The following is a 12086-nucleotide window of genomic DNA, read 5'->3' on the forward strand; positions in this document are numbered from 1 at the left end:
CAACAGCAAATTACTTTAAACCGGTACCTGAAATCCAATGCATGCAAATAAATAAAGAAAAGGTGACATTTTTAGACTTTAAAGGAGAACTTGCTGGCTTTATTTATGTTTCTGTTGATGCCTTGCAACCCTACTGTGTGTTTAATAATGGAAACTGTAGTGGCCATTTGTCAGAAACTTCAAAATGCAAATCACAGAGCCACTGCTGCACCGTGCTCCATTAAAAAACTTATTTCTAAACACAGAACAAATGAATCCTGCATGTCTGGTTTCCAGGTTGTAATCTTAAAAAAAAAACCCGGAAATCAGTTTGCAAAACAAAAACAAAACATTAACAAGGAAATAATTCAAGTAAACTATTCAAACTCTAATCTAAATAAACTAGTAACCTAATAAAGCACTTAAACAGACAGGTTGCATCACTCATTGTGGGAATTCCCTGAACTGGAGACTTTCCTTGAAACTGCCCTCTGCAGGGAAAGCACAGGGAAATCCCACTGCAGCTTCCACTTTCAATATAGGCTGAGTTATTATTAACAGCGATGCTAACAGAGCAATATGACAGCCGAATTACACCGTATCACGTGGTTGAATTGCTTCCATCAGCTGACGGCATCAGGACAACAAATATGTTACTTTAGTAGTAAAATATTAAATAGTTAGTAATAACTTAATGCGGGATCTGCAGCTGTGCGACAATGCTAATGAATGACTCAGCGCTTTATGCTAACATTAGCTAAACGGAAGGTCGTCGTAAACTATAATTAATCAACACTCATTAGTGAACAAAGCATGAATAACACACACTATTTATATTTTAATACAGACCTCAACGCGTTGATGTAGTCTCTTCTACATAGTAATGCCGAACTTCATTTAAAAGAACGTCAATTTTTATATGTTTTATCGTGCTTCGCCGTCATTCGCAAGTAAAAAGAGACTTTTAACAAATATTCTCAATCTGCAAGATGTCGTCTTCAATTCGGCTCCGGTTAAACTTACTTCCATCGCTTAATTATGTTTTAAATACTTAATCTGAAGACATAATAATAATCTGCGTCATAGCATGGCATCGCTAATGGTCGTCTGTCGAGCCGATTTTAACAGCACAGGCTCACGATTAATAAAATACCCGAATATGTGTTATTTGTGGTGTGTGTACATATTTATAAGCAGGGGGACATTTAATACTCAGTTTTTTAAATGTAGTTTGGCGTGCAAAACGTCCCGACATGCCCCGACATGTCCCGACGTGCAACGGGACAAGCACAAAGAGAAATAAAAACATTACAAAGACAAGAACCAACCTTCTCAGATAAGATGCATTAAAGTCGAGAAAGTTAACACACTCACCTAAAACGATGAGTGAACTGTAAGTGTGACACATGTTAACACCGCTGGATACAGATCTGATGTGATGTGATGTGATGTGATGTGATGGAGAGCGCGCGCTGATGAAACACACCCCTATGATGACGTAGTGGGCAAGTCCCACTTCCTTTTACAGAACCGAAACCCACACACACACACACACACACACACACACGTATATATAAACGAGCCTCAGTCCTGTCAGATCCACCGAGCTGCCTCTCAGAACTCCTCTGGACGTCTTCATCATGTCTCCTGTCCTGAACCTGGTTCTGCTGCTCTCACTGTGTAAGTTTCAACACTAAACACGATGCACTTTTAATCTGACCGCGTGATCCTCTGCGTTTCTGTTGTTGTCTTTGTGCAACCTGACATGAAGCTTCCGCGCACGAACCCTAATGTCTCCACGCACCTCTCGCGCTCCTCAGGTGTGCGCGGTGCTGCCGGCAGGTCCGTGTCCGGTCCCACCTTGGAGGTGATCTCCGACTCCGGGGGCGACTGTGTCCTTCAGTGCGCGGCCGTGTCCGCGCCCGGAGTCCAGTACACATCAGTGAGCTGGTACAAGGTAACACATTTCACTTCATTTGTGTGTTTTTACGCAAAATACTTCATATTTTAGGCTCCGAGAAGGAGAAGATACCAGACCACATGTTCTCCTCTCATTGGCTGGTTCACCTTTCCTTTCTGTTTCACCCCTCCGGCCTCTAAAAGCACAATATGTGATCAAATATATGATAAATATACTCTGATATTTATTACTCTTTGTAGTATTTATGTGGCAGAGGTGGGATAAGTACTCAGATCCTTTATGGTCTAAAAATACTCCATTACAATCAGTATTCTGAACTAGAAAAGTACTGAAGTAAAATCAGAAAAAAGTAACTTGTCCCTATAAATGTTAAATAAATGTAAGTGATGAGTAGAAGTATAAAGTAGCACAGCATGAAGATATTCAAGTACAAGTATGTAGAAATTGTACTTACTCTTACTCTTACTCTTACTCTTTGTAGTACTTGAAGTAGAGGAAGTAGTTACAGTGGTTTCACTTGCAGAGGTGGAAGAAGTACTCAGATCCTTTTATGGTCTAAAAATACTCCATTACAAGTAAATACTCTGAACTACAAAAGTACTGAAGTAAAATTGGCAAAAAGTAAAAGTACTCAATATCCAGAATTAGTTACTTTGTGCACCATTAGTACTGTTACTGCATATTATGTGTATTTTTATGTAAAAAGTAACTAGTGACTATAAATGTTAGATAGATGTAAGTAGAAGAGTAGAAGTATAAAGTAGCATAGCATGAAAATATTCAAGTAAAGTACAAGTATGTAGAAATTGTACTTGATTGTACAATACTTGAGTAAATGTAACTTTGTAGTACTTGAAGTAGAGAAAGTAGTATTTTTTCCTTGTAATAGAGTACTTTCACAGTGTGGTATTGGTACTTTTACTAAAGTATCAGAATACTTCCTCCCTGCTGGTAGAAGTAGTGTTTGTGTGTACAGTTTTAGTTTGTTGTGATGATGATGATGATGATGATGATGATGATGATGACGATGATGATGATGATGATGATGATGATGATGGTGATGATGTCACAGGTCGGAGAGCCTCCGTCGTCCAAACTCAGCGGCCTTTTGACCAGAGAGCTCCCCAACGGCACGACGCTCTCGTACCAGGGGGTGGAGCGACAGGTGGAGCTGCTGGGCGAGTCCCACGACATCGTCCTGTCCAACGTGACGTGCGCCGACAGCGGCGTGTACAACTGTCACCTGTCGGCTCCCGTCGGGGAACAGAACCGGGACGGGACGGTCCGCCTCATTCTGACAGGTAAGAGGCGCAGCTCGGGTCGCGGGGTCACGGGTTTGTCTTCTGGACTTTCCCAGTTCGCTCATGGGAAATGTTTGACCTCAAAATGAAACACCCACTGACACATCAGAGACCTTTAATGTGAATCAGGGAAGATCCAGACTCAGACAGGTCTGGAGAGGTTTATCTCCAGGCTGTGCAGTGTCAGTGTGGGTGTAGTCGAGTGAATCATCTGTGAAGCACAGCTGCGTTTTAAACATTCCCACACAAAACCCACCTCAGAAGAAGGGAGAGGAAGTATTTAGACTCTTGTATGATAAACTTTTCCACTGGTCAACACTTACACCCACTAAGATCTACGCTGCATAACTTCAGCAGTTGTTCATGAGGTTGAAGAGAAAGCGAGTCATCACAATCTAGTTTTTCTGATTGGTTTGTTTTTTAAGCTGCTAAATTGATTCTCAGTTCAAGTTTTTTTTCTTTTTTTTTCTTTCAAAACTTGAATCTTATCTCACAAGATTTCTGCTGGTTTTTCGAAAGGCTGAATGTGCGAAAGTCTTCGAAATGTGCAAGAGCAACAGAAACACTCCTGCAGGATGTGCTCAGTTAGATCTGCTGTGTGATGCAGGTTTAAAGTAACTCTCGTTTCTATTTTCATTTCCAGATTGTCTGGATAGTAACACAGAGAATCTGATGACGGATGCCTGCTTAGTCATCGTCGCCACAGCGGTGCTGATGTTGGCGCTTCTCATATACCTCATAAGCTATGTAAGTAATGGGATATGCTTCAACACGCACAAATGCTTGAGAGAAGTTTCCACAGCGTTTACAGCCCTTTTGAATGCACTAATTACACATTAATGTTTCAATATCTCTTTCGTTCTGTATCTAAATGTATTTTCTCGTGTCTCCACCACAGGTTTGTTTGAAGACCACCCTCAGAGACAAAAACAAGATGACAACAACAACAACAACAAAAGAAACTTTATTGGACGCGCCGCTCAAACCTCTTGAGAAAAAGGACTTGATGTTGATTTACACTTTGGGTCCTAAGTCGTCTAAAACGCCCACATTGAAGCATATCTGTGTCTGAAGACAGAGACGGCGATGAAAAGTTAGCAGGAGGAAGAAGACCGGGACGTCTCCCAATTCCACGAAATGGCTTCTTAAACACTTTTACTTGTCCTCAGATGTCCTCCACCTGTAATTTGTGAATCTTCAGCTTTATAATCCGTCCAAGGAGCAACAGAGGAGATGAAGAATCTTAAAAAACAAACTGAAAGAAACAAATAGGCAGACAATAAACATCAGGTTTAACTGGACAGCCCTTAATCATAATCACAGACTTCTGTTAATGATTCCCATTCCTTCCAATCTTCAGCTGAGGACGAGGACAGAGTCGTAGAGACTCTTCAGGAGCTAAAACAAACGTGGACGCAGAGCGGGTTGTTCCTTCAGGGCAGTCGGGCGGCAGAGACCGGTACAGACGAGGAGCCGGCGGCTGTGGCTCAGGAGGTGAAGCGGGTGAAGCGGGTGAAGCGGGTGCAGACAGGTCGGCGGTTCGATCCCGTCACCTGGAGTTAAACTACCTCTACCAAAGTCAAGAGCTGACTTTCACACTCAAGAGTCATCAAATCTTCAAATAAAGTTTGTTAACATCATCACACCAGACCAACTCGAACTGTAGCAACAAAACTCTTGAGTGTATTGAAGTGAGGAGTGGTTTATCTACCTGCTTATAGATTCAGCTTTTGTGAGAGTCGTGTGAAGTGTCGTAGTCCACAAAACATTTCTGGAGCTTCACAGCAAAAGAAAACATCAGATGGCTCCATTCAGCTCGTCTGCTGTAATCCAAGTCTCCAGAAGCCCCGAGATCCCAAACTGATTTGAGAAGACGTTATTCACACCGTCTTTACAGCGGAAGTCTTCACTGTAGCTGCTGAGCTAGTGGATGCACGAACTCAACGGCACATCGAGGGTTCAAATAAAGTCGTTTCAAATCGATTTGGGATCTCAGGGCTTCCAGAAACTTGGATATGTTTTTCTTTTCAGTTGTGTTTTACATTTTAAATCAAGTCTCCAGCGACTGCAGTTGTTCAGGAGAACACCACAACGCTGTTTTACCGTGAAGCTCCAGAAATGTTTTGTGGACTACGAAACGTCACCTGACTTTCCATCATCATGGATACTAGAGTAAATTTAAATTTTTAGGTGAACTGTTCCTTTAAGGCCCTTTTGTCATGTCAGTGGCTATCGTGCTTTGTGTGGTTGCTTTTACTGAGCTGTGCAATTTATTCAGTTTCTACCATTTTTCACTAAGTTGTGGAGTGTGTTAAATGTTTATTTGATAAAGTTCTCAATGTTCTCGTGTTTGAACATGAATGACATGTTGTTTAAAACAAGACTGTGTTTAGATGTTTTAGATTTATGTCGTGTTCTTTAATGTCACATGTAAGAAAATTACAGTTAAATTGTATTTGGTAATGAAAAGAGCAAGTGTTGGACAAATGGAACAAAATGTTACCAGAATCTGAGACGTTAAATAGCGTAGCAGCTACAAAAGTATAAAATAATACAATGTTAAAAAAAAAATAGACCTGCAGGTTCATGTCTTTATGATTCATATTTGAACGGCAGGAAATCATCTGAAAATCTGATTTAAACCACATTTTGTAGAACTGTGTCTCTGATCTGATCACATGTCGTCTTCAGCGTGACCTTATTGTTTTTCCATCACATGTGGAGGTGGTGAACTACACACGAGACGCTTTTAGCTGCAGTGGGAAGTGAGTCTTAGTGCCCTTTTGAAACAAGAACTGAAAAAAAGCTACACCTCTGCTCTGTGCTATTTACACTTTGTCTGGACATTTTGACAACAGGGGAATCCCCACAGACAGACACGTCAGAAGCGTCTGGGCTTTTTTTTTTTTTTTTTTTTTAAATTTAGACGAGCACTTCTCTTTTATGTTTTATGTCTTCAAATGTTGTGTTTTTTTTATTTTAAGCCATGAAAATGTGAATAATGTGAAACCAGAGAATGGACAGAGGACGGCGCTGAGGACATTGAGGACAGTTCTCTCATGACCTCTGAAAATATTGACTGAAATCTTTGTATGTAGTGATGTGTGTCGCGTTCAGGATGCTGGGTTCTTAGCTGGTTTAAATTACTGGACAATGAGTGATTATGAGCATATTGTTCTTTGTTTAGGTGTTTGAGGTTGAGTGATCATTTATGCAACAATAAAATAAGGTTTGCTGTTGGAAATTGCTCTCCTTACTCTGATTTGTTTTAAATGTAGAGGATTAAGTACAAGAAAAGCTGCCAATACTGAACTTCTCACAATAATCTGGTGCTTTTAACTGTCGCAGGCTGATTTTTCCACACTGTTTGTTTGTTGGCTTGTTGGTAAGTATAAGTATAAAGTATAAAACTGCAATTTTTCTGTTTTAAGTAAAGCTTTTGGTTCTTGTTTAATTTCTTTTAAGACTCATAAAAGGTCCAGGTGGTAGATTAAAATAATGAACTCTGTTATGAAACAAACATTGAAGAATATCTTCTGTATTGTTCGCAGTGTACGTTCCTACCAACCACAGATAAGTTTAAACTTTACGTTTCTTTAGGTTCAGTTTTCATTTTTTATCTTATGACAACTCTGTGCTTACGCTAAACAATTGGTTAAAGGTCATGTTTTGGCTTAAAAGAATCTGTTTTGGTTTCCACAAACACGTTTGAAAATGTTCCGAGATCTTTTTAAAAATATCCACTGCTCTCACGCTTACAAATGTTGAAACGCAGGCTTGAACTGTGGTCACTGGCTCGGCAGCCTTCTCGCCTCCACCTCCTTTTATGGAACGTGCTGTTCAGTTCAGTTCAGTTTATTTGGCTCAGCATTAACATTTTTTTCCATTATTTATGCACAAGATTAAATTATAACAGAGCTGAAGTCATTACTTTATATACTCTGTGTTATGTAGGTTTGTGGTTGCTATGAAAGGAAATCATGTAGGTCGTATCGCAGAGGGCGTGTTTACTGGGAGTGTTAGTGTTAGTTTCAAAAGAAACAACTCATAAAACAGATTAATCTACACAGATAGTGTCGGTGATGATTAAAGCTTCTGTTTGTGCAGTAAAGTAAATGACTTTGAATGGATGCTTTTTAAATCTCAATCCTATTTTTCCCCTCCTGATGTTGATGTGTCTTCGGTGGTGATCTCACGTAGACCTTCGGCTGATTTTGTTCAATGAGAGACCGAGCTTGAAGGCACCTGCTGCATGAGTTGGAGGTTCAGGTACAGGGAACTTCACGCTACACAGGAAACCACCAGCAGCCACGGTTAATTAACAGGAAACACATTTATGCCTCTACTCAGCCATGAAATTGGTTTAGTGTAACCTAACTGTGTTACGCTTTCTTTTCTTCCAGTCAGTGTCACACTTCGCTGCGTGTAGGCTTATTGAAAGTCGTCATTCTCACCTGGGGGAACTTTCCAAAATAACACTTCCTGTAAAACTGAGAAGGCAAGCGGAAATTATATTACAGTAAATGTATGTGCCGTGGCTTTACGTTCAATGTGTGGTAGATTGTTTTTTATTGCTATTATTAATCTTTCTTTATTAGAGATACAGACATGAGGGAAGACTGCAGGATTACAAGTTTCACCTTGTTTGTCTTTTTAACAAGAACAGCAACAACATTGTGTATGTATGAAACAGAACAGCAGTAAATGGAATATGTATTGTGTTGTATTTATTTTCTTTTTACAAGCAGGGCGATAATGTGAAAAGTCAACTTGCAAGTAAACATTACTTTATGAGTAAATATTAGACAATTAAATAAACTAAAAATTGTACAGTCAATGATGAGAGACAGTTGTTTGAATTGTGTCATGAATGACACATAAGATGTTTGTCAATTTAAAAGCTAATTTTCCAATTCAATAAAGACTTTTACAGTCTGATATTTCATTAGTTTTAAGACTTTAATGACTTGGAATATTATCTTTTTAATTGACAAACATCATATGTGTGATTCATGACACAAATCAAACAGGATAAATAAAAAAAATATGAATCTGTCTTCTTTCACTAACACACAAAGTTTTAATGATAATAAGGTCCTATGAGGGAAACCGGAAGGGGCGGGGCTTCAGCTCTGTTTACACCGGGGATCCTGCTGGGAGACGTCGCCGCCATCTTTTTCCCCCATCGCTTTTTAACAATGGCGATTTTGGGGCAAGGAGGAGCGCTCGAGAGCTACAGGCTTTGAAGACAGTTTCTGTCGTGTCCAAACCAAAGACGTTGATATTATACCGGGTCAAACTGTGTAATTGCATCGTCCCGTGATGCACTGCGGCCCCGAAATACTTTTTCCCCATAAGCTAACATTGTGAAAGAAGCGTCTGTAAAATGGTGGATAATGGTGGATTTTTTTTTGAGCATCCGCGAAATGACCGGTTTCACCGTCATTACTGGAGCCATTCAGTCCAATAACACTTAGAAAGTCCAGAAGAGCCGCACGATTAAATTACTTTATCCTCATTAAAGTTAGCCGGGCGCTAAACCGGAAGTTAGCCGGCGCGGTCGGCGGAAGTCTCAGTGCGCATGCTCCGTGGGCCGCACAACACACAACATCCGGGTAGTTTTAACGCCGGGAAGGTTTTCCTCCTTTCCTCTCTGTCTTTTTATTCAAGTGCGACAAATACATACAAACAATCCATACAAGTCCAACACTCCAGTCAGCCTTCGTCTTTTTTTGTCTTCAAAACGCAACTGAGCAGCTTTCAGCAGTAGTGATAAAGAACAGTCAGCTCCTCCAACACAGCACGGTAGGTCCATGTTCACACACTGCCTGTGACTGTGTGACTTTACCATGTAACCTCACGTGTGTGTGTGTGTGTGTGTGTGTGTGTGTGTGTGTGTGTGTGTGTGTGTGTGTGTGTGTGTGTGTGTGTGTACTAAGCAAAAGATCTGGAGTCAAGCCTCCTCCAACTTAGTTTGACTGGACTGATGTGTTTTAATTTAACCACAAGATGGCGCCTCAAACAGGGATCACCTGTAACAATGCAAGTGACACACACCGATCAGCCTCAACATTAAAACCACTGACAGGTGACGTGAATAACATTGATCATCTCATCACAATGCGATGTTCTGCTGGGAAACCTTGGGTGCTGACATTCATGTGAATGCCACTTGACACGCGCCACCCATCCAAACACTGTTGTGGACCCCCTCGTCACAACGACACTCCCCAATGGCAGTGGCCCCCCCAGCAGGACAACGTGCCCTGACACACCGCAAACACTCGAGGAACGCAATAAAGGGCCCGAGGTGTTGACCGGGCCTCCAAATTCTCCAGATCCCAATCCCAATCGAGCATCTGTAAGACGTGCTGGAGCAGGTCTGATCCATGGAGGCCCCACCCCCCAACATACAGGACCCAGAGGATCCACTATAAAACGCCCTGGTGCCGGACACCACAGGACCCCCTCAGAGGTCTGAAGTCCATGTCCCAACAGGTCAGAGCTGTTTTGGCTGCACAAGGGGAACCTTCACAACATTAGGCAGGTGGTCATAATGTTACGCCTGATGGGTGTATGTGATGGCCTGATGACTGAAGGGTGTCATTCTGTTGGATCTCTAGTGATGTTTGACCATGTATTCAAAGAGGTTTTCAACCCAGTGTTCCTGTTTGGCCCCCGCTGAAGGCATACGTTGAAAAGTTGGCTTTAATTCAGCAGGATGCTGTTTAAATGAAGTCCATGAATTGTTACTTTTGACATCATTTCTCTTAATGATTACACAGTATACCTGATGTTCCAGGCAGATTCATTTTGTTGAGGACTTTAATTCTCCACAATGAGAATGGCTCTTAAAAATGTGTTACTGGCTTTTCCTAAACAAATACTGATTTAAAAATGGATGTTATGATAAATAAGCAGAGGGTCCCAGAGACTGTAATAGGTCTCAGAATGGACTGGTACCTGCATGATTGTGCTGTTCTAGGTTGTTATATTGCTGGTTTGAACCTTTGAAGCAGTTTTATTAAATGTCCAGAATTCAGTTATTATACATATGTGTAGATGTTGAAGCCAAGCAATGAGGTATTTACACATTTTGATGATGTGCCATTCATGAATGTTCTCCCGACATGGTCACCCTACACTAGCTTTGTGTCTGGATGAAATCCTCAATCTACAAATTAACTAGTAACTACAGTTCTCAAAAAAATGTAGTGGATTAAATAATACAATATTTGCACCAAAAATGTAGTGGAATGGAAATATAAAATGTCAGTTATTAGAAAATATAAGTACTATAGTAAAGTAAAAAAACCTCAGAATTGTGCATTAGTACAGTACTTGAGTTAATGTACTTAGTCACATTAGATCACTACATAAATAAATATGTCTTATAACTGTTGTGTGTTTTTCAGTTCATGAAAGAAAACCGTAACATTTTGGTCCCCTAAAAATGTTACATCAGTCATTCATTTGAAAACAAGACAGCAAAAACTCTCAATAATTTGAATTTTTCTGCTTTTTGGATCATTTGCTCTGTTTTTATTTTTTTCACTGTCAGCTACCCTCCATTAAATCTCACCTTCAACTGTTTTTACAACTAAATGAATGCAGTTCAGTAAAATACTGTTTCTCACAAAAGCAGGCTTCATGCAGGGTTAGGGTTTTATTTGTTTTGCCTTATTAGTTCTGTATGTTGTAATGAAGGTATCACACTGCAGGGGCTCATTGAACCGAAGGTAAATATTAGAATTAGTGCAGAAGTTATTCATTGCAGATTGTTGTCAGCAGGTGGAGCCACACACACCCACACCCACACACACACACACACAGTCATCAGGTAAACAGGCATCCCTGCTGTAAGAATGAGCCGGGTCAGTGAACGCACCGTAGCCTCTTTGTTAAATGAAGTTTCATCTTCATGTAAATCAACATAATGAGAGATGACATGACCTCAAGTTCTCATGCTGGTCAGTACTGAATATATTTTCTCCATCGGTTTTGTTTGAAACCCTGAAATGAAGACAAGAAGAAACTTTGATCATGTTTGTTTCTCATGATGTAAAGCTTCCCATCAGTAAAGTCAATGACTCTGAATGAATTTTATGTACAGATTCATATCATCCACACAATCAGTTTGTTTGAGCGTAATCTCACGTCTGTAAAGACATCTTTACAGAGTGGTGAGAACAGTATGGAAGCCCATTTCCTTCAGTAAAATAAAATAAATAAGATGAAAACTTTGCTTGATAATAGAATATTCCCTTGGTGTAATTAGGAGATAAAACACAGTCATAGTTATGAGGAAAAGGTCAAAAGTATGAGAATAAAAATCACAATTTGCAATTTTCTTTTTATCTCATTTCAACTTTTTATCTTTTAGTTTTGACTAGGGGTGGACCGATATGGCTTTTTCAGGGCCGATAGAAGAAGATCACCTTGATTTTTAATGATCGGTATCGACAACTGATATTTTGTACCAATATGCCTTGAATGGTATTAGGCTATTTCTAGTTTTCAATGAGGGAAAGGAAGCATGCTGATAACTCATCCTGTCAAGCATGTGCCCCATGTACGAAGGCTGATTCCTCAGCAGCAGCCCGGGTTTGATTGATGATCCTGCCTGACTCTCATAGCTGTGCTATTAAAAAAAAGTTTAAAAAGGCCCAACAAATTTAAAGATAATAAATGAGGCAAATGTACGTCAAAAAAAAAACTAAACAAAAATAGATATACAGTATTCTCAAAACTAGGTTTCACTGCCACTCCATTTATCTATCATTAAACACGCTTTGGAGCATTTTCAACATTTTGGGAATTTGCCAGCAGCAGGTTGAGTGACTTGATGCGTACCTCATCACCACTCTGCTGTTAAATAGCATGAT

At 40.2% G+C, this 12086-nt stretch overlaps 1 protein-coding gene across 3 annotated transcripts; it reads left to right on the plus strand.

Moving 5' to 3' along the window:
- The first annotated feature begins 496 nt into the window (after positions 1 to 496).
- cd83 (CD83 molecule) lies at positions 497 to 6445 on the plus strand. Of its 3 annotated transcripts, none has more exons than XM_073485410.1 (6): positions 1576 to 1659; positions 1800 to 1936; positions 2973 to 3201; positions 3845 to 3948; positions 4100 to 5045; positions 5198 to 6445. In XM_073485410.1, exons 1-5 carry the CDS (start codon positions 1620 to 1622, stop codon positions 4271 to 4273), a joined length of 684 nt encoding a protein of 227 aa, XP_073341511.1. In that variant the 5' UTR covers positions 1576 to 1619; the 3' UTR covers positions 4274 to 5045; positions 5198 to 6445. The 3 variants fall into 3 exon arrangements, with proteins under 3 accessions (XP_073341510.1, XP_073341511.1, XP_073341512.1); XM_073485411.1 differs by having other exon boundaries at positions 4100 to 4957; positions 5312 to 6445; XM_073485409.1 differs by having other exon boundaries at positions 497 to 1659; positions 4100 to 6445.
- The last annotated feature ends 5641 nt before the right edge of the window (positions 6446 to 12086 follow it).

This window comes from Pagrus major, chromosome 17 (assembly GCF_040436345.1).
Source record: "Pagrus major chromosome 17, Pma_NU_1.0".
NCBI classification, from domain to species: Eukaryota; Metazoa; Chordata; class Actinopteri; order Spariformes; family Sparidae; genus Pagrus; species Pagrus major.